General features: G+C 43.5%; 4 protein-coding genes across 4 annotated transcripts in view; 1 reads left to right on the top strand and 3 right to left on the bottom strand.

The window, feature by feature from the left end:
* LOC143631345 (uncharacterized) overlaps nt 1–17,582 on the top strand; it is a 24,602-nt gene extending 7,020 nt beyond the window's left edge. The window contains exon 5 of the transcript XR_013153336.1: nt 17,480–17,582. The gene's annotated coding sequence lies outside the window, so the exon portion shown is untranslated. The remainder of the gene's footprint in view (nt 1–17,479) is intronic.
* LOC143631347 (3-hydroxyisobutyryl-CoA hydrolase 1-like) overlaps nt 1–22,484 on the bottom strand; it is a 24,558-nt gene extending 2,074 nt beyond the window's left edge. Inside the window, exons 1-8 of the mRNA XM_077100139.1 lie at nt 22,407–22,484; nt 21,759–21,827; nt 21,608–21,659; nt 21,220–21,299; nt 21,057–21,140; nt 20,894–20,978; nt 13,408–13,493; nt 186–310 (exon numbers count right to left, since the gene is read on the bottom strand). Coding sequence (XP_076956254.1) covers nt 186–310; nt 13,408–13,493; nt 20,894–20,978; nt 21,057–21,140; nt 21,220–21,299; nt 21,608–21,659; nt 21,759–21,827; nt 22,407–22,409 — 584 coding nt within the window. The 5' untranslated portion in view covers nt 22,410–22,484. The remainder of the gene's footprint in view (nt 1–185; nt 311–13,407; nt 13,494–20,893; nt 20,979–21,056; nt 21,141–21,219; nt 21,300–21,607; nt 21,660–21,758; nt 21,828–22,406) is intronic.
* On the bottom strand, nt 13,684–15,490 carry LOC143631346 (3-hydroxyisobutyryl-CoA hydrolase 1-like). The gene is made up of 4 exons (XM_077100138.1): nt 15,441–15,490; nt 14,286–14,366; nt 14,101–14,169; nt 13,684–13,979 (listed from the first exon to the last, which is right to left on the bottom strand). Exons 1-4 carry the CDS (start codon nt 15,456–15,458, stop codon nt 13,791–13,793), a joined length of 357 nt encoding a protein of 118 aa, XP_076956253.1. The 5' UTR covers nt 15,459–15,490; the 3' UTR covers nt 13,684–13,790.
* LOC143631343 (3-hydroxyisobutyryl-CoA hydrolase 1-like) overlaps nt 18,227–22,484 on the bottom strand; it is a 30,424-nt gene continuing 26,166 nt past the window's right edge. Inside the window, exons 11-14 of the mRNA XM_077100135.1 lie at nt 19,581–19,679; nt 19,141–19,242; nt 19,029–19,070; nt 18,227–18,380 (exon numbers count right to left, since the gene is read on the bottom strand). Coding sequence (XP_076956250.1) covers nt 18,243–18,380; nt 19,029–19,070; nt 19,141–19,242; nt 19,581–19,679 — 381 coding nt within the window. The 3' untranslated portion in view covers nt 18,227–18,242. The remainder of the gene's footprint in view (nt 18,381–19,028; nt 19,071–19,140; nt 19,243–19,580; nt 19,680–22,484) is intronic.

The raw sequence follows: 22,484 nt of genomic DNA, 5'->3' as shown, positions 1-22,484 counted from the left end.
ACAAATAATATAAAAGATATTAAAAATCTGAATTCAAAGAAGGAGATATCCTGCATCAGGATCAGTTACAGTGTATCTGTATGGTCCATTAAGTTTTCCTCATGAATTCTAAGGTTACCGAAAAAAACTCTCAACTCAAGAATGACAAATCAAAAAAACCACACAAAAATACGAGTAAGCCATACCGAGAATATTGACTATTTTCTTTCAACTTGGGATTTTTGTTCGAGAAGTCATGTATAATATTATCGATAATTTCAGGATCGCCCGTATTTGCTTTGCATAATGCATCTTCTAATGAGGATAACTTCTGTGCATAGACAAATTATATACAATCAATCAATCAATCAATCAATCATGCCCAGTAAAATCCCACCGACAGCAAAGCTATAAGTAGGGTCTGGGGAGGGTGGGATGTAGGCACACCGTACCTCTATCCAAAGGAATAAAGAGGTGGCTTCCAGAGAGACCCTCGGCTCTAAGTACATGTGTATGAAGCAAAATAAAAGAAATCAAAGTTTAACAGTTATATAAAAACTACTACTAATTATAATAATATTAATAATAAGATCACAGTTTAACAGCTATATAAAAGCTAATAATAATTATAATAATAATAATAATATATGTAAGGGAAATACCATTATGGTATGTGACCTAAATAAGTTAAGTCTAAGCCCTAAGGTATTCAATTCTCTCTAAAAATCCTTAACTTTAATTCTACTTCTCCATGAATACCTATCCTCAACCATGTCCTCGGAGAGGTTTAGGTCTATCAAATCATGCCTAATCCTCTCATCCCAAGTCAATTTCGGTCGTCCTCTACCCCTCCTCCCCTCTATAGTAATGTTTTCTACTGATCTAACAGGATTCGTCGTCTGTCTTCTCTTTACATGTCCAAACCATCTCAATCTCCACTCTCTTATCTTGTCTGCTATGTTCGCCACCCCTAATCTCTCGCGAAACACAACGTTTCTTATTCGGTCTAGCCTTGTGTGCCCACACATCCAACGTAGCATTCTCATTTATGCTACCTCCATCTTCCGCACTTGTGCCTTCTTGATGGCCCAACAATCTGTTCCACAAATTATATTGAAGAGGTTGGTCCCAGCAGAGCCCAGTTGGACCAACAAGACTCACCTTGAAGAGGGACGTCTGCGCAACGACCAACTGCTTCCGCATGACCCACCATGCTCAGAGAAGACCTTACGCACAGTACGCCAGCTGTACCCGCAGGGAAAGCCTCCCAATGGTGAAGTACCCCGCTTGTTCCCGCAGTTGCGGATACAAGCCATCAGGGAAGGCTACCCGCACTGATAGCAAGGCTACACGCACAAGGCACTAACTCTTGCTACTTCAGTAGTCACCTGAAGGAATGAGCAAGGCGGGAATACTCCCGCCCAAATGAGCCAGTCCGTATGCTTCTGGAAGATCTTTTGTACTATACCTACCAAGGTATGGGCAAAACAGACGATCTGACCAGAACAGCCCATGAACCAATCACGGGGTGACAGCTCACCGACAACAGTACGAGGAGGAGCACCCTCTAGTACTGTTTGTCACTATTAGCCGCTGCCTACTCACCAACCCTTACTATGGGACGTGCGCAGCCTATAGTTGGTGGAACAGTGCATAGCCGGCAGTAAAGGAACAGTATACAGCCGACCTTGTCACTGTCGGCCGCAGCCTATCCACCAACCAGCATGGCTTGTGCGTAGCCCACTGTTGGTAGAACAGGAATACTATTCAGCCGTCTGTACCTTCTTGGAAACCTACCTTCGGCTATAAATACTCTAACACCTTGGAATGGTAAGGACATCATCTGATATCTCATTATCTTATCTTCTCTAGCAATCTCTTAATATACACTTATATTCAGAGCAATCTAGTCTGATTCTCACGCCGGAGGGTGGTCACAAGGAGGAATCCCCCCTTCTCAGTGACGAGCTTACGGTGTCTATTTTGCAGGTCACCTGAAGAACAACTTTCTTTGCTGGACCTCATCCTCGTGGGAAACATTACTTAACCCCCAGATTATCCGTAATCTGCCCTGGGTCACTTAGTGTTTCTTCATTGGCGCCATCCGTGCATAAAAGCTAGAACTAATTCTTAGTTTTTTCAAAATTTCTGAAGAAATGGTTAACGTTACTCCGGTCCCAAGGCCAGTAAGTGACCAAGAAACCCCGGTGACCACAACCCCAGTTACTGGGGGGACACCGGCGGTTATACAAATTTTACGAACACTACCCCGGTTACCCAAGCCGGGACAAGTGCAGTAAACAATATTTCACTGGGGTTCACTGATGCCTAGTTGGAGAAACGGACGAGGGTCCCTCGCCAAACACTAGATCAAGTTAAGGCGTGGGCCGAAGCACGTCAGAAAGAGTTCCAAGCTGAGTTGGATGAACGCTTGCGTTCACTTCAACAGGCTGACGAATTCGGCAGTACTCGCCAACATCTCAACATGTACAGTGAGTGCGAGTACTCAGACGATGAGCGGGAAGAATCCGATACCGACGCAAACCCTCGCCATAAGGCAAAAGGGAAGCGTAAGGAAACGGACTTCCAACCGACAAGGAATTTTGGAGAAACCTTTAAACCAACGAACGCGGGGAGAAACCCGCGTGACTTCTCCAAAACCTTCAGTCTAAGTTTGCAAGGGACATTGCGGAAGCAATCGCCCCGAGAAGTGCCAAACAAATGTCCAACATCGGCACTTATGATGGTCTATCCGACCCAGACGACCACTTGAACAGATTCATTGCGGGGGCAACCGTCAGTAACTGGACGGAACCCACGTGGTGTTATATGTTCCAGATGACTCTGGTTGGAGCGGCCAGGGCATGGTTCGATCGTTTACCGGTCCACCACATCTATGATTGGGCGGACTTTCAGAACAAGTTCAGCCAACACTTCAGCCAACAAAGGAAATATACTGAAGAACAGTGGATGATCCTCAACTGCGTTAGAGAGGAGGATGAATCTTTACTAGACTTCATCACTCGCTTCAGCTCCAAAAAGCTAAGTCTGGGCAACATAAGTGAAGATCTTGTTCGCGCCGCTTTCATCCAGGGCGCCGAATACCCAGAGCTTATCCGCACATTGACGGGTAAGGACGGCATGCCATCCACATGGGATGCCATTATGACGGCGGCCAAGCGCTTTGCCGAGACGGAGAAGCAACTGGGAAGGGATCTTCCCGAGAGTACACACCTCTACACGCAAAGGACTAGAGAAAACAATGTTCGGATCGCCCGACAGAACAAAAAGAGGAAGCTAGGTATTTGGCAGTCAAGGGTAAACTTTGACACCTCATCCAGCTCTCACCCTCTTGTTGGCGGAAGAGATAACACACACCCATCAAGCCGAAAACACCTGTGGACGCCGCTCACCAAAAGCGTCACGGAGATATTTGCCACCGAAAAACTACCATGGCCAAAAGCTCCAATGATCCGGCAGCGACCTAATGCGGATCAAAGCAAATCCTCTGACTTCCACGGGACAAAAGGTCATAGTACGGAGGAGTGTACATCCTTGAAGGATATTGTTGAAACATTCGTCAAGGATGGAAGACTTGCACACCTTGTGGCATCAATCAAGAAGGGAGGAAGGAATGATAACCGGTACAGAGGCAACGGACGAAAGCCCGTTGACATCAGCATCAACATGGTTCATGGTAAGATCAGAGGAAGAAAAAGGCGAGCGACAGAACCATGCGCGTGGAAGGAAGCTGAGGTGCGCTTCCCGCGAGTGCCAGGAGGACCCAGCAAAGAAGGCCCTATCGTCATCAAAAGCCAGCTTGGGCACTACATCACTTCTCGCACTCTTGCTGACAACGGCGCCTCGTCAACGGTGATGTACAGGCAGTTCTTCGACAAGCTGGATGACGAAGACAAAGAACGCCTGGAAACGATCTACGCCTCGATGGAAGGGTTCGACGGCAGCACAAACACCCCCCTGGGTATCCTATCTTTCCCCGTCACTCTTACGGACGGGAATCACTCACGCACAGAAGACGTGGATTTTGTCGTGATGAGGAAGCCACACCACACATACGACATTCTCTTCGAAAGAGACGGGATGGCAAGATTCAACGCCGTGGTATCTTCAGTCCACGGTATGATGGGATGGCCAACAGCTGAGGGTGTAGCGATGATCACCGGCATTCCCCAGGTATGCATCGCATCTGTCTCATCTAAACCCAAACCAAAGATGGCTAAACCAACCATCACCGAACCGGAAAGATGGGCCTTCAACGGCAAATACCCTGACCAGGCCGTTTCCATTGGCCCAACAGTTGTTGATCCCACACGCACCTTACTCAAACGCTTACTACAGAAAAAAGCTGACATCTTCGCGTGGACACCAGCTGACATGACTGGTGTACCCCGAAGTAAGGCAGAGCATAAGCTCAAGTGCGATCCGGCTGTTACGCCAGTCGTACAAAAGCGCAGAGTAATGGGGCCAGAACAAACTAACGCGTGTAGAACCCAAGTCAAGGAACTCCTTGACGCAGGCATCGTACGCGTTAGCAAATATCAAACATGGGTTGCAAATCCCGTTATGGTACCGAAGAATAACAAACAATGGCGCATGTGCATAGATTTCAAGGACTTAAACAAAGCATGCCCCAAAGATTGTTATCCGTTACCCGAAATTGATCTTAAGGTGGATTCGTTAGCACCGTTTCGCCTTAAATGCTTCCTGGATGCGTATAAGGGGTACCATCAAATCCACATGGCCGTTGATGATCAGGACAAAACCGTTTTTCGGACACCCGATGGCACATTTTGTTACCAAATGATGCCATTTGGACTTAAGAATGCCGGGTCCACATACCAACGCCTGATGGACAACCAGTTTCATGCCCAAATTGGGAGGAACTTGGAAGTCTACATGGATGACTTGGTCATCAAAAGCCCTGACGCAGAAGCGATGTTGAAAGACATCGAAGAAACTTTCAACACGCTTAGGAAGATAAACATGAAACTCAACCCGAGCAAGTGTGCCTTTGGAATGGAAGAAGGGAAGTTCTTGGGGGTCATCGTCACTAAAGATGGCTTCAGAGCGAACCCTGAAAAGGTCGAAGCCATTATCAAAATGGAATCACCTACTACCATCAAACAGGCTCAGACACAGAATGGACGACTAGTGGCACTTAATCGCTTTTTGGCAAACCACGCGGATAAGTCGTTTCCTTTCGTGTCAACGTTGAGAAACTGTTTAAAGAAAACGCACTTCCGCTGGACACCAGAAGCGGAAGCAGCTTTTCAGGAGATTCGGTCACGCTTGATCGAACTCCCAACGCTCACAGCACCAAAAGCGGGAGAGGAGTTAATCCTATACCTTTCCGCAACAGATAGAGCAACCGGGGCAGTCCTGCTAGTAGAGCGAAAAGGCATCCAGATGCCAATCTATTATGTCAGCCGTATCCTAACAGACGTAGAAACCCGGTACTCTACCCTCGAAAAATTAGTCTTAGCACTTATACACGCTTCACGCAGGTTAAGACGATATTTCCAGGGTCACCCAATCACCATTCTCTCCAACTTCAAACTTGCAAACGTTCTACGCAAACCCGAGTTATCGGGACGCCTAGCCAAATGGGCAATTGAGTTGGGGGAATACGCGATAAAGTATAAGCCAAGACCAGCCATAAAAGGCTAGGTTTTGGCCGACTTTATTGCGGAAGTGCCTGCATCGCGGGAAAAAGAGTGCCAGGAAGAGGCTCAACCCTCTCCAGCACATGACATCAATGATGTCTGGCGACTCTACACTGATGGAGCAGCCAGTAACGAGGGTTCAGGCGCAGGGCTGAAACTAACCAACCCAGCAGGCCAAGAATACACTTACGCTATTCGACTGGATTTTCCAAGTACGAATAACGAAGCCGAGTATGAAGCATTCTTGGCCGGGCTGAGAATTGCGGGTAAGATGGGAGTGAAACACTTGGAAGCCCACGTGGATTCCATGTTAGTAGCCAATCAAATCAACGGGACGTACACGGCCGTGAACGATACAATGGCCCTGTACCTCGCACAAGCAAAAACCCTTATGCGCGATTTTAACGATTGCAAAGTCATACACGTCAAGCGTAGTGAAAACAAATCTGCGGATGCGTTAAGCAAGCTTGCATCATTAGCCTTCACCCACTTGGGAAAGGACATCCGCATTGAACTCCTCGAGGCACCTTCGGTCCCGCACAAGGAAATTTGTGTCATCCAAACCGGCACAGAAACGTGGATGACACCAATAATAAAATACCTTGCGGCAGGTACACTACCAGAGTCAAAAACACAGGCAAGAAAACTACGCTGTAAAGCACTGAATTATCAACTCATCGATGACATCCTTTACAGACGTAACTTTCTTGGCCCACTCTTAAGATGCGTGGACAACCAAGATGCTGACTACCTCCTAAGGGAAGTACACGAAGGCATCTGTGGAGTACACGCAGGTCCACGCGCTGTTGTAGCTAAGCTAAACAACGCGGGATACTTTTGGCCGGGGATGCATACGGATGCGCTGGCATACATCAGAAAATGCAGGTCTTGTCAGCTCTACGCACCCAACACGCACCGCCCGAAGAATGAACTTGTTCCAGTCACCTCTTCATGGCCATTTCAGAAGTGGGCCATCGATGTGACAGGCCCATTTCCTACAGCAGCAGGAAATGTTCAGTTCCTAGTGGTAGCCATCGACTACTTCACCAAGTGGATAGAAGCAAAACCCTTAACCCAAACAACCGCGAAACATATCAAAAAATTTATTTGGGAATTTATTATTTGTCGTTTTGGACTTCCACAGAATTTGGTGAGCGATAACGGCACCAACTTTGCTGACAAGAAGCTACAAAAGTGGCTGGAAAAACTTCAAATCACCCACACTTTTACCTCAGTGGCGCACCCGCAGGGTAATGGTGAAGTAGAAAGAGCAAATAAGAGCATCGTCGAAGGCATAAAGAAAAGACTCTTGGAACACAGATCCGGCTGGGTGGACGAGCTTCCGCACGTCCTTTGGGCAAACAGAACGCTGAAAAAGGCCAGTACAGGAGAAACCCCGTTCAGTCTCACTTATGGCACTGAAGCCATGGTCCCGGTCGAAATTGGTTTACCCTCACCAAGGGTCTTGATTCAGCCAGAAGACAATGATGCGGAAAGACGGTTAGACCTTATGCTAACCGAGGAACGCAGAGACTTAGCCGCAGTGCGTGAAGAGAACTACAAGCGACAAATGCAAAAGTACTACAACACGCGGGTAAAACTCTGCAACTTCAATGTAGGAGACTACATACTGCGTAACAACGAGGCTTCGAACCAACAACGCCCAGGAAAACTGGCCCCGGTCTGGGAAGGGCCATACATTATCAAAGAAGTTCTGGGAAAGGGCGCATACCGGCTCGAAAGGCTCGATGGCACTCCCATCCCAAGAACATGGAATGGAGCTCAATTACGCAAATGTTATATGTAGATCAATTCCAAACTTGTAAAGAAAAGGCCTAGAGCCAATTCTAATGGAAATGATTCTCCTTTCACAATGTGTTGATAGCCTTACCTGTATACTTATGAACTTCCCACACTGATGTGCCGGTATTCACCGCATAAATATGGGGAGAAGTAAGTCGTTACGTGTGGAAGGCGGCAAAACCCGCATAAACACAACGGTAAAAATTTCAAAAGTTTAAGGAAAACCTCCACGCAGGTCAGATGTAGGCAAAGTTTAGCCATCCTACTAAGTGCAAGTGACGGTCTTACCCGCACAATCACGAACAAGGAGGCAAAACTTCAACCTATTCTTTACCATGTTCAAAGGTTAACTTATTCTAAACACTTAGAAAATTTCAAAGGAAAAGATGAGGAAAACTTCCACGCAGGTCAGATATAAGTAAAGTTAAGCCATCCTACTAAGTGTAAGTGACGGTCATACCCGCACAATCATGAAAGAGGAAGCGAAACAGACTTATAATTTGCCACGTTAAAAAGTTAACTTATCTAAGTACTAAAGAAATTGCTAAGTTAAATCAAAACATGCGTAAAATAAACAAGGAAAGGAATTAACACAATCTTTATTCCATCAAAATTCAAATATTACAAAGATTGCTGGGTGCATACCCGCATACAAAAGAAGCTATACAAAAACAAAAAACTACGCTAATGGTGGAAAGGGATCTTCAGGATCAAGCTTCAGGACCACTTCCACTTGGACCCGCACCATCAGTAGAGCGTGGCGGTTCAAGGAAAGCTTTAAGGATAGCTAGCCTATCATCAGCAGCAGCGACTTCGTTTACCTTCTCCACCACCAGATGCGGGAAGGCGGCATACTGATTCACTGCTTGGTCATAAACAGCTTCAGTATCCACATCATACAAAGGGAAGTTGGAAGGCGGGATGCCTTTCTCAACAAACCCTAGACCAAGCAGGAAGCCGGCCTTTTCCCCATCCTCATGAGAAGCGTTGAGGGCTGCGCTCATAGCATCGTCATAAGACGTATCCGTGAAAACCCGATGCACAACCTACAAAAAGAAAAAATACAAGTATCAAAACCTTTTCTATTTACAAAGAAGCGTAAAGACATTATGAAGTTAAACTTACCTGAGACAACGCTTCTCGAAGAAGCCATTCCTTGGCAACCAGAGCTTCTTGGAGGGCGGCTTGAGCTTGGTTACGGGCGCGTTCGGCTTCACTTTTGTTGAGGTTGGCAAGCAACACTTCTTTAGCCGCAGCCTCTTCAACGCCCTTTAGCTTCCGCTCAGTCTGGTCAAGCACCCCCCTCTGGTCCAGGATCTCTTGGAGCTTCTTCGCGTCTTCCATCGCCAAGGCATCATGAGCCTGTTGGAGCGCCTCTAGTTTAGCTTTAAGTTCCTCATTCTCGAGGCGTAGAGGCTCAGGAACAGCTTCATCCTTGGTGGCCCTTTCAGTTGCGTTCCGAGCAGTTTCCTTAGCCAGCCGAAGCTGTTCGTTAACAGCTTGGGCAGCCTTGGAACGGGCCTCGAGACGGGCCTGAACTTCAACTTCAAGGGCCTTGAACGCCTTCTCCTTCTCCGCAGCAGCCGCGGAGAGCCTCCTATTCTCCTCCCGGACAGCCCGCGCCTGAGCTACTTCTTGGATACGAGCTGCTTTTAACTTGTCGTTTTCACGACAAAGCAGCTGGACGCGCGGCTGCATCCGGGCCAGGAGAACCCGAAGCTCATTGGTTAGCCTACCCTCCTGGTAGCTAGCCATGGCTTCCCCCAACGCACCACTGGGAGCTGCGTGACGAGCCCACTCCACGCACTCCACAGGTGTGCGAAGGGTTGTTCCTCGGCGGATGTTCCATCGTGGAACATACACTTCATTGGAATCCGACACTGCAAAAAACAAAAAGCAGTTAGGAAAAGATGATATAAAAAAAAAGAGGCCAAAAGAACCCTACGCACCTGTAGGGTCAACAACAGGCCGATAGCCGCCAAACCCATCACCTGAACCCAAGGGAAATCCGTCCAAGAGGTCAGGTAGATGGGAAAGAGGCAGAGGTTGGCGAGAAGCCCCATGCATACCTGAAGGGTCGGCCGTCGTTGCCGATGACGGAGGAGGCATGGTGAAGGCCGCCGCGGTGGTAGAAACCAGCGGAGGTGAACTCACCGTAGGTGAACTCACAACCGTGGTCGCCGCTGCGGAGTCCGCAGAAAAAGTAACCGCCGGCTCAGTGAAAGATGCGGTAAATATGGCACTGACAGCCGGTGGTGATGTCATCGCGGTTGGAACAGTTGGCTCAACTGGGTGAGCAACTGGACCAACGGAAGCAGGCGCAGCCGCCTGGGTCGTCGCCTCAAGTAGGCTGACCAAGCCTACCGTCATGGGTCCGGAGGTACTCCTCCCCGCTCCACCCTGGAATGCGGTAGCATCCACGCCTGCACAAAGAAGATAAGTATTAATGATGGAAAGCTATGAAGTTAAAAATAAAGTTTGTACTTACGGGTTTTCTTGAGCCTAAAAGTGCGGACAGGCGGGGATGAACCCGATGGAGCCGGCCTCTTCACGCCGCTCACCGTTGTCATCCTGGGCTCTCCGGAGGTGACAGTCGCCGCAGCCTCCGGAGCAGTGGTCTTATCACCACCGGGGTTCCCCGCCACCTCCTCGCTCTCGGTCTCTGAATCAGACCGAGGCACCGGATCGGCAGTGGAGGCCACCTTCGCCTTCCCCTTCCCGCCGGCAGCCTTCTTCTTCCGCGCCAACGGAGGACCATCTGCGGATTCCTCATCAGAACACAAGATTAGAGGAATTCCAGCAGAGGTTTCAGCATTGAGGGGTCGAGGGTTGAATAACGCCTTACCTGGCCGCCTGGCGCTCAGGATCTCGTGGCCTGGCGGGTAGACCTCCACGAACCGATCCGCCGTCTGTGCAAGGATGGGCAACTCGTTCTCATCTAGAGCACGATTACCCATCCGAGCGGGACTATCAGCCTCCCGCGGATACAGGAGCGACTGCAAGTCGTTCCCCTCTGAAATAAAAGAAAAACAGTTAGAAGACAAACCTATATAAACAAAGAAGACAGAGCGTAGCGTAAGGGACAGAGTTCAAACCGTATTCAAGGACGATCGGGATCTTTTGCGCATCCGCATCCTTCCACACCCGGCTCATCCCGAGCATCACCATCCCGGACTCCGCAAAGCGGTAGACCGGAGATTGGACTCGGGATATCTTTGCGAACCATTCCGCCTCCTGGTAGTTGGAGGCGTGAAGGCTGGGGAGGGCTTGCCCATTCTTGAACTTCATGGCAAGGGGGATGGCGCGAGCGGAGATAAAAAAGAACTCCCGCTTCCATGAACGAAGACTGCGCTCGGTTGCGCAAATCTTCAAACCCTTGATCCGGGTTATCAGAGTATACCACCCCTGGATGCACCTCCAAGAGTAGAAGGTCATCAGGCGGTCGACGAAGGGCTCAACGCCCAGAATCCGGCACACCCACTCGAAGTGGCGAATCTTCGCGATCGCCATCGGGTGCACCTCGGTCAGGTGTACACCGTGCATCTCTAGGACACGGTACACAAACTTTGTCAAAGGGAACCTAAGATTCCCATAGACAAAGAATGTGGCATATACCCCGATCTTGCCTCTGGGGGCATCATACACCGTCTGATGAGGTTCAGGAAACTCAGGCTCGAGAGACTCGAGCATGAACTTCCTAACGATGTACTGATATAGATCGACAGGCAGAGCACACTGGCACTCGCCAGCAGTACTCTTGTCATCCTTGTCGGACGTGGATGACGGGTGCTCGGCGTACACCCCAGCCTCCTGGGCTGTAGCCTCAAGATCGTGAACAGAAGACATCTTGCAGGTATGAAAAAGAGAACGATTTCAAGAGAATGCTCGACTGAAAAGGTGAGTATTCGCCGGAAATCATTTTGGAGATGAAGAGAAAAGTGAAAGTGTGGATTACAAAAGACCCTCTCCCCCTTTATATACTAATCGCAATTAATGCGATGAATTTAATGCGGAAGAGAGAGAAATCGCAGGTGCAATGAAACTATGACACGTGGCAAAAAGCAAGCTGGCAACAGCTGTTGAAAGGACGCGTGCCAGTAATTTCGCGGTTACGCGCCCGAAAATTCGCGCCCACGCGCCTGAAAAAGCGCCTGGAATGACTATATACTGTCACGTCGCCATAACTTCCTGCACGTCCTGACACTGTCAGAAGAAACCGTCGGACGACGTTTCAATAGTTTGGACTGTTCTTATCCTTTCACCAACTCTTCGAATTTCAAAATTTCAAAAAGATTCGAAAGCGGGAAAATACCCCTTACCTTGGCAACCAAGTAACTATAAGACAGGTGCGAGTAAAGTGTTAAGGCAAAACCCTTCACATACTTAGCACCCGCAGGGAATTGACGCCAGGAATACCTTGGAAGTAAAGTAACCGTAAGACGAGTGCGGGTACAGTGTCAAGGCAAAACCCTTCACATACTTAGCGCTCCGCAGGGAATTCAAACCAAGAAGGATCTTCTGGGCCATGCTTGCGGAAACGGGAGTAACATCCCCGCATGGCGGGAACGTCGAGAACTATATTGTTTGAAACTCCAAGATGGAATTGGTGGTTTTAACATAATTGATCACTATGTTGAAAACTACCAAAACCCCATGGAGAATCCACACAAGTGGGACTCAACGCTCCTGACTTGCGAGGAGGTTACAGACCTACCCACTTCATACCCAAAGATCAAGCAGAAAAGTCGGGAATTTCTGCGTGACATTAGGAAAACCGCGGGAAGAATCCCCACGGAAAACCTTAAAACTAAAAACCCTTTTCAAAACCTATTGCTAGTCCAAAAGTTCACCTCACTTATTAATAATTCATGAGAAGAACATTGGACTTGGGGGACTTGAAGAGGTAGGTCCCAGCAGAGCCCAGTTGGACCCGCAAGACTCACCTTGAAGAGGGACGTCTGCGCAACGACCAACTGCTTCCGCAGGACCCACCATGCTCAGAGAAGACCTTACGCGCAGTACGCCAGCTGTACCCGCAGGGAAAGCCTCCCAATGGTGAAGTACCCCGCTTGTTCCCGCAGTTGCGGATACAAGCCATCAGGGAAGGCTACCCGCACTGATAGCAAGGCTACACGCACAAGGCACTAACTCTTGCTACTTCAGTAGTCACCTGAAGGAATGAGCAAGGCGGGAATACTCCCGCCCAAATGAGCCAGTCCGTATGCTTCTGGAAAATCTTTTGTACTATACCTACCAAGGTATGGGCAAAACAGACGATCTGACCAGAACAGCCCATGAACCAATCACGGGGTGACAGCTCACCGACAACAGTACGAGGAGGAGCACCCTCTAGTACTGTTTGTCACTATTAGCCGCTGCCTACTCACCAACCCTTACTATGGGACGTGCGCAGCCTATAGTTGGTGGAACAGTGCATAGCCGGCAGTAAAGGAACAGTATACAGCCGACCTTGTCACTGTCGGCCGCAGCCTATCCACCAACCAGCATGGCTTGTGCGTAGCCCACTGTTGGTAGAACAGGAATACTATTCAGCCGGCTGTACCTTCTTGGAAACCTACCTTCGGCTATAAATACTCTAACACCTTGGAATGGTAAGGACATCATCTGATATCTCATTATCTTATCTTCTCTAGCAATCTCTTAATATACACTTATATTCAGAGCAATCTAGTCTGATTCTCACGCCGGAGGGTGGTCACAAGGAGGAATCCCCCCTTCTCAGTGACGAGCTTACGGTGTCTATTTTGCAGGTCACCTGAAGAACAACTTTCTTTGCTGGACCTCATCCTCGTGGGAAACATTACTTAACCCCCAGATTATCCGTAATCTGCCCTGGGTCACTTAGTGTTTCTTCATATATACATGTAAGTCAATAATTAATACCATATTTAATGATCAAGAAAATCAAAACGGAACGAACCTCTAACGGGACGAAGTGTGTTGCAAGACCACATGCAAGCATTTCAGCACCATCCAATTTCGCACCCGTAAGACCCACATATTCTCCTGCCATTATATCAACTTATTTTAGATCATGCTATTTTGTTTAATTAAATGTTATAAGACACATTGAGAGTAAGATATAATTACCAAAGAATCCAGGTAGTCTTGATAAAAAATAAGAGGCACCTACATCTGGGAATGACCCTAGTGTAATCTCTGGCATTGCAAAAACCTACCAAGTCATACCCCGTAGAGGCCCCCCTCACAAACACACGTGTGCGTGTGTGTGCATTATGCAATAATAGTATATTTTAATGGAGTTTGTGAATGTTTTGGTGTTGTAGAAAAAAATGGATGTTTTTAAATGGAGTTTGAAATCTGATGTGGAGCTTGAATGGAGTTTGAAATCTGATGTGGAGCTGATGTAGCGGTTTGTAAACGTGTAGGTTGTGGATGCTCTAAAGCATCATCTAATAAGTAATAACTTGTATTTATACCATTAACATAAGCTGCAATATCACCACCAGCACAAAAGGCCCTTCCTTCACCCTGCATCCAAATTTTGGTATAAGCCATAACACACACACACACACACACACACACACACATAAATATGTATATATATATATATATGTGTGTGTGTGTGTGTATTGTTGGGATGAGGAAGTACCTTCATAATTATCAGCTTGACACCGGGATCCTCTTCATAGGCACGAAAGAGTTCCAAGAGCTGAGATTCCTAGAACGATAAATAAATTAACACATTTACTTTTTGCTTACACAACATAGTTTTCATAATTGATAGAGAACTATGGTGGTAACTAATTAATACCTGAAATGTATTCCATATCTTACCATTTCAAGGGAAAGCACATTTAGTTTCTCTGGCCTGTTTAATATGATGGTTCTAGCATTTGAGCTCTGTCTAACCAATACCTGGAATATGAAGAGTTATAAATAATTCATATAATTTATATTATTAATTTTAATTTATTCATTCCTAAGAAAATTAAATCATCATCACTTGTCAAGGTACTGAATTCAGAGTGTTACAAAATGATGGGTTATTCAGAGTGTACTTAAATCATCATCACTTGTCAAGCTCTCCAATGAGGGACAACTTCACTTTCTTCAAAAGGCTCATTACTTGCATTTTGCCCAGATGGGATAACGACCTCTTCAAGAGGCTCGCTACTTACATTTTCATCATACTTTAACTCGTTCTCTTGTAACATTTAAAATCTTAACATGAACTACTAAAAACTAATATTTAATAAAAACTAACTCAAAAAGTATAAAAAATTTAGAAAATATTTATATAACTTAGGCCACATTATTATCTCAACAATGTTTGTCTTTTGTTGGTGTTTTTTATTTACTTATTATGATCTGATATATATATATATATATATATATATATTGAGTGGATGGTTTTAAAGAATAATCGGTATTTAAGAATTAAGATGCTTGTTTAAACATTATCATTTGACCAAAACCACGACATGTCTTTTAGGTCGGACGAATGGTGTTGACTTAGCAATGCTACCGAATGGCGAGTGGCCAAAATGGTGAGGTATCCCCTAACCTTGAGCATTTTAAATGTGCAACCAAGGAATATTAAGTATACACATTTTGGTGCGGGTGCAAGACTTGTGGTGGTAGTGGGCTAGCTTACTGTCCGCGTTGTCTTGGAATGGGAGAATACCGGCATCTTATGGGCTTCCATTTCGTGAAGAAAGATGAAGCTTATTGTTACACTACTAAATAGTTTAGTTGGGTCTTAAATGATAAATGTAGACTTTAGAATAACTTAATCTCTGTAAAATATAGGCTAACGTTTATGACACAAGAAATTGCGATTTAAACAAACTAAAACAGTTGTCCGTGTGACAAAAATAATAAAGAAGCAATGTGGGTGTACATCAAAGATGTAGAAAGTATAATCAAGCTAAAAAACAATGTGCAATTTCATTATATTATTATAAACAACCAAATATGTAGAAAGAATACCTGACTTGTTAGTGCCATGATGATCAACAGAGAATAATAATAATATGCATGTTAAGGTGTAGAACACCTATTTATCATTGGGTTGAATGGGTTACTTTTGTTCTTTTTATGACATGCATTATGTGAATATTTGTTACCGGTCATTCTAACTACTATTAGTTTGTTTTATGTGAATGTAGGTCAGTCTGTGGCGCACAGTCTTGTATTAAAATGCAAATGAGTACCACTGCATTTTTATTTTGACTTCAAACTGAGAATTGTCCATAATATAATTTTAAATAATCTATACTTCCTAATAAAAACCTATAATTTAAGACCAACTAAATCCTTAAAATCATTAATTACCATTCATTTGTTAATTAATAGGTATTAAATGCTAATTTGAAGGACGAAAAATAACCAATACTGTCGAACATCAGTCTCTTAACAATGTATGATAAGTTTATTATTTTTGTATTTTGCTTAACTCTTAAAAACCGTCTTATTTATCAGTTACCCGTGTAATACACACGTAAACTTCAGACATGAAACTCGAAATAAGTTAAATATGTTAAGCAAAATGAACTATTTATGAAACCAAACATATACTGTATATATTATATGCAATCCCATTTAGAGTTTTGATTGGTTATACACCCTTGATACAATTCCTAACCACAACATCAAAACTATCATTAGAACCGAAATGACTTAACCTACAAATACTTGTGATGTATTGCCATCTTTTGGTTGTCATGGCTCGGAGCTGAGGCGCATGTGCCACCAGAATAACGTGAGGTGGAACCAGTGAGCTTTGCTTCTTGTTGGTTATATTCTTCTGCCTGTACGAATTTTTTTTTAAAATAGGAAGAAGTTAAAGGATGTTTTTAGGAGAGAGAAAATATGTATTAAGAAAATAGGAGATCCGTCATTTGAAATGGCGGATCTCAACAAACACGTAGGCCCTGTCAGATCTTGTCTGGTGAGGTGGACGGCTACCAGGTGTTCCGCTATTTCAAATGACTAATCACGAATATTTTATACGTGTTTAGCCATTTGAAATGACGGATGCCAATTTTGGTGACCGCCAGTTTAACTAATGGTATGTCACAATTTCCAACGTAGGCTATCCCTATATGTAAAAGTGTATTTTGATGGACACGTCCGCCATTTCAAATGGCGAATGTGAATAGTGTACGTTCTTGCTGATTTGACCACACACTACCTTTTTCTTTTTATTATTACTTATTTTCTAAATTACTTTTTTAAAAATAATAAAAAGTTTTTCTAAATTACCTTTTTCTTCATCTGCACCATTTTGAGCCTTTCCCACAACCAAATCTACCACTATCATGGTTTAGTGGGCTTGCTTACTGTCCGTCAGAGCCGGCTATGGGGTATGGCGGGGTAGTCGACGGCCACAAGCCCAACACCCCGCTAGGCCGAATTTAAAAAAAAAATTATATTTACTTTTATAAAAAATATATGTATATTTAATGTTTCAATACAATTACATGACTAGTAGCTTGGTCTAGTGGTAATGGGTATGAAATCTAATCAAAAGGTTGTACTTGTGGGTTCTAATCTTATCTGAGACATTTTTAGGTTTATTTGTGTACAAAATACTTTTACACAACTCAAATCATAATAAAGTAAGCCCATTTGAAATTAAATGGTTTAAACCAAAAAAATGTTTCTTTTATTAAAGACCCAAAAAAAATTTCGCGTTTGGCCAAATTTTATTTTCGCATTCTCGGAGCCGGGCTGCTATCCGTGTTGTCTTGGGACGGGAGAATATCGGTACTTCATGGGTTTTCCATTCATGAAAAAAGATGAAGCTGAAGGTCAAGGAAATTTGAAGGTCGTGATGTGTTACGAGCTCGCAAAAGTGTAGAAGATTTTCTCCCGAATGATGAGATATCTTAAACGGGATATGTCGAGAATGTACATTGTTTAAGGCTTTTGACTCTGGTGAGTTGATTATCAAAAGCCTAATTTATTATTAGGTTTTGAATCATGTATGTTTCTTTTTGAGTTGATAAAGCCTAATTTATTATTAGGTTTTGAATCATGTGTGTTTCTATTTGACCGATTCAGATATAACATCTTAATAGAATCAATTAGAGGCTACCAAACAACCCGTAGGTGTATTATTAGCTTCTAGCATAATTAGTAGGCATTTGCCAACAATGCAAATGACATGCATGAGTAAAACTCAATTACATTGTAACGTTGTTCTTTATGGTGGGGGGCTTCGAAGCCCCTCCATCGTGCCATGTGAGCACTGGGGGCATCGAAGCGCTTCTCCATAATGTTCCGCAGTGGTTTAAAGCCTCTTGGGCGCCCCAATATATATACATATACACACACACACATATGTATGTGTGTGTGTGCATGAGAGGGAGACAAACACATGGCCCACCACCACTTTCTTAAGCGCCCATCGTTGTAAAGCACCCCTCCCCCAACAAAGGCGCCCCTCTGCGGTGATGTGCAGGGGATTCGAAGCCCCATGGGAGCCTCGATAGTGCCCATAGCGTATGGTCTAACAATATATGTTTTTTCTTTGTATGCGTTTAGTAACTTTGGTTTTACGTACTTTCGTCGTAGAGGATATTTGGTCACTGGAAACTGCAAATATAATGGTTTAAACTCTATAATAACGCTATATATTAATTGGTAGTTCATGCATCGGATTGAACATATTACAACGGTTGCATATTACAACGGTGTGATCATAAACTTATTTTCGATTTACACATAAGTTGTAAGCCGTATAATTCTTTTGGCATCAATCATCATAAGGTACAACACAAGTTTATCTCACAGCTTAGAAATTGCATATGAAGTTAAGTTTGACCTAATAGGGAGTTTGAGGTCTTGCGAATCTTGATCATCTAGTGGTGCAAAGTAATAGTCAACCATATCGTCGCTAACAAACTCGAGTTTTGAAGGTTCCCACTAAAATCAAGAAATCGAAACAAAGAAAATGGCAATTGAAATAGAAAGTTAAGATTATTATCGTAGTAATATAGTTATGGAGTAAACTGCGGTTTTCATCCCCGTGGTTTGTCCAAAGCTGCGGTTTTAGTCCAATAGTTTTAAATCTGCTATTTTTGTCCTTATGGTTTCATTTAACTTGCAATTAAACCCAACCCCACTAACCTCGTTAAGTCTGATCGTCAGCATGCCTCTCACGTGAGGGGCAATTTTGTCCTTTTTTTCCCCTCAGCCCCTCACGCGAAGGGGCTTGCGAATTAGGGTTGGGGTTTATTTGGAGAGAAAAAGGACAAAACTGCCCCTAACGTGAGGGACACATTGATGGGTTTAACGACCAGACTTAATGGGGTTTGTGGGGTCGGGTTTAGTTGCAAGTGAAATGAAACCAATTAACAAAAATCGCATATTTAAACTATTTGACTAAAACCGCGGATTCGGACAAACCACAGGGACGAAAACCTCAGTTTACTCTATAGTTATGTATCATATTTAAAATGCTATAAATTTATAAATTTCGAAAGAAACAGAATAGTGTGAAAGTGTTTGCAACCCATTTTGACCTATTACCCAACCCGCTTGACGCACCCATATTTCCGTTACTATTTTTACCTTTGGTTTTTTATCTTTATCTAGCAGCACCGCCCTATATCCCTGCATTAGAAAGAGTATAGTTACAAATCAAATACTTTGAAACCTTTTAATGGAACAAATAAATTGGTACCTCAAAGAAATCCTTGCAGAATACTGCTTGTAATACCTTACAAGACATTTTGTATTCACGGGTAAGACATTTACCCACGCCTTCAAGTCTCCCTTCTCGAATCTGCACACCATAATCTCCACGTCATAGGAGGTTTGTCCTAACTGTCACACTTGTGTTCACCATCTAAGCCCCGCTTATGGACTCAATGGTGTTGATTTCCCCATTTTTGGCAATTTTGATTTATATCTTTTTCTATATAGAAAACACGTGATATTTTTTTATTTGAGTAATTGACGCGCTTATTTAGGTGATTTGACATGTCACGTTTAGACTTACTGTTTAGATGTAATGTCTTATTCATTCAAAAATATATAAGTTACTTTTAAGATACTTTTGTCTATTATTCTATCTTCCGCTATGCGTCAATATTTAAAATGAAGGGCGCGGTAAATACTTACCGAGCGAAGAAAATTTTTGAGACTTGTTGGTGATGCTTTCCTTAAGGTCCGGATAGTCCATAAGATCCAATCATCCATGTTTCTATCTGCCTCTTTCTCCTGAAAAGGTTTTATAACATACTTGTAGAAAAACCGATTTTTACAAAAGGATAACAGCGTAATTTCATGCAAAAATGCATGAAACAAAGTTCATGGAACTTACAAGTGCAGAAATAATTTCTTCAACAGTACTCCGAGAGAAACACCTATTGATGGATTTTAACCTGCAACATAGCATACGGAACCAAAACTAAAGTCAACCTTCAAGGGGTGACACAATGGTATTAGTTAGCAGTGTATTGGTAGGGTCCAGTAAGTTTTCCTTGTGAATTCTAATGTTACCGAAAAAAGCTCTCAACTCAAGAACGATAAGTCAAAAAAACCATACGAAAATATGAGTAAGACATACCGAAAATATTGACTCTTTTCTTTCAACTTGGGATTTTTGTTCGAGAATTCATGTATAATATCATTAATAATTTCTGGATCCCTTGTATTTGCTTTGCATAATGCATCTTCTAAAGAGGATAACTTCTGTGTATTGACAAAATGCATACATGTCACTTGTTAGTCAAGCATTAACAACATATTTAAGCTCAAGAGATGAAGGGAGAAATAAATCATGAAAAACAAATGAGTAAACTGAGGTTTTCATCCTTGTGGTTTGTTCAAATCCGTGGTTTTAGTCCAATAGTTTCAAATTTGCGATTTTCATCCATGTGCTTTCATTTAACATGCAATTAAACCCGAATTCATTAACCCCGTTAAGTATGACCGTTAAACACTTAAACCCATCAACGTACTCTTCACGTGAGGGGCAGTTTTGTCCTTTTTTTTCCCCAAATACACCCAGCCCCTCACGTGAGGGGGGCTTGCAAATTATGACTAGGGTTTATTTGGGGGAAAGGACAAAATGGCCCTCACGTGAGGGGCACACTGATGGTTTTAACGACCAGACTTAACGAGGTTAATGAATTCGGGTTTAATCGCAAGTGAAATGAAATCACAGGGACAAAAATCGCAAGTTTGAAACTATTAGACTAAACCGCAGATTTGGACAAACCACAGGGACAAAACCGCAGTTCTCTCAAAACAAAATGGAACGAACATTTAACGGGAAGAAGTGTGTTGCAAGCCCACATGCAAGCATTTCAGCACCATCCAATTTCGCACCCGTAAGACCCACATATTCTCCTGCCATTATATCAACTTAACTTAAGCTCATGTTATATTGTTTAATGATATAAGACACAATGACAATAAGAAATAATCACCAAAGAATCCAGGTAGTCTTGATAAGAAATAAGAGGCACCCACATCTGGGAATGACCCGATTGTAGTCTCTGGCATTGCGAAAACCTACCAAGTCATACCCTCAAATTTAAAAAAAGAATGACTATAAGTCATAATACTAATTTTACGAAATAATATACATACCGTATTATCTGTAACAACTCGAAATCTACCATGTAATGAAATGCCTGCACCGCCTCCCATAACAATTCCTCTAAGGAGTGATACCTTTAAGTATGTTCTCAAAGATTATTATACATAAATATGAATTTTATTGTCAATGTAAGATTATTCTACTTTGTGTTACCTGGATTTTGGTGTAAGTTGCACTAACATAATTTAACGTATACGAGGTTTCTAAAACATTCGCACGATGTTCCGAGCTACCTGATTCAAATATAAAGTAAATATCTCATTACATAAACAATAAGAACATCTCCAATGCACTCCACTCGTCCGTATGGGAAGTTTGGGTCTGCAAACTAGCCGTAGACGGCCCTCCTCATGTGTGTGTGAGTGTTATACGATAATAGTAATTTTTTAATGGAGTTTGTGAATGTTTGGTGCTGTAGAAAAAAATGGATGTTTTTGAATGGAGTTTGAAATATGATGTGAAGCTGATGTAGCGGTTTGTAAACGTTTAGGTTGTGGATGCTCTAAAGAACCATCTAATAAGTAATAACTTGTATTTATACCATTAACAAAAGCTGCAACATCACCACCAGCACAAAAGGCCCTTCCTTCACCCTGCATCCAAATTTTGGTATAAGCCATACTTCTACATTTACTGCAAACTCACATATACATATATCTATGTGTGTGTGTGTATTGTTGGGATGAAAGTACCTTCATAATTATCAGCTTGACACCGGGATCCTCTTCATAGGCACGAAAGAGTTCCAAGATCCGAGATTCCTAGAATGATAAATAAATTACTTCTTTCATTATATAGAAACATATATATTACATCAACATAGCAGGTAGGCGGGCAACAAGCTGTGCCACCACCCCTTTCTGAATTGCAAACCCTAACCTGCTAAAGACATACCCCTGCCCCTTTGGAGTCGACACATTGCTATGCACAACCGTTGGACCCTGGTTAGGAAACGGATAGCTTCCGGTGCCAAGGAGCCAAAGGTATCAAAAGCCAAAGGGACAAAAACATGTTGGTTCTCTTCGCAGGCTTTAGCATGTTTCTCCACCTTCTTCGTTTCAGCCCTTTTCATTGCTTGCCCAGCTACAAACCCATTATCCCTCAAACCAGCTAAGGGAGATACCCCTATGAGGTCAACACAAGCGTGTTTTCCCCCGGCCCAACCAAAGACGAGCAAATCTGCCGATCGTAGAGTGGATCTCCCTTCCGTGGGGTCTGTAATTAGAAAGAAAAATAAATAAATTGACACATTTTTAATTTTTTGGTTACACAACATAGTTTTCATAATTAGAAAGAAAAATATGGTAGTAACTAATACCTGAATATATTCAATATCCTACCATTTCAAGGGAAAGCACATTTAGTTGCTCTGGCCTGTTTAATATGATGGTTCTAGCATTTGAGCTCTGTCTAATCAA

Source organism: Bidens hawaiensis, unplaced genomic scaffold (assembly GCF_021521415.1).
Source record: "Bidens hawaiensis isolate Kalapana, Puna unplaced genomic scaffold, B.hawaiensis_p1.1 tig00006061_1, whole genome shotgun sequence".
NCBI lineage: Eukaryota > Viridiplantae > Streptophyta > Magnoliopsida > Asterales > Asteraceae > Bidens > Bidens hawaiensis.
The sequence above is the reverse complement of the archived record's forward strand: the minus strand, read 5'-3'. Positions and strand labels throughout refer to the sequence as shown.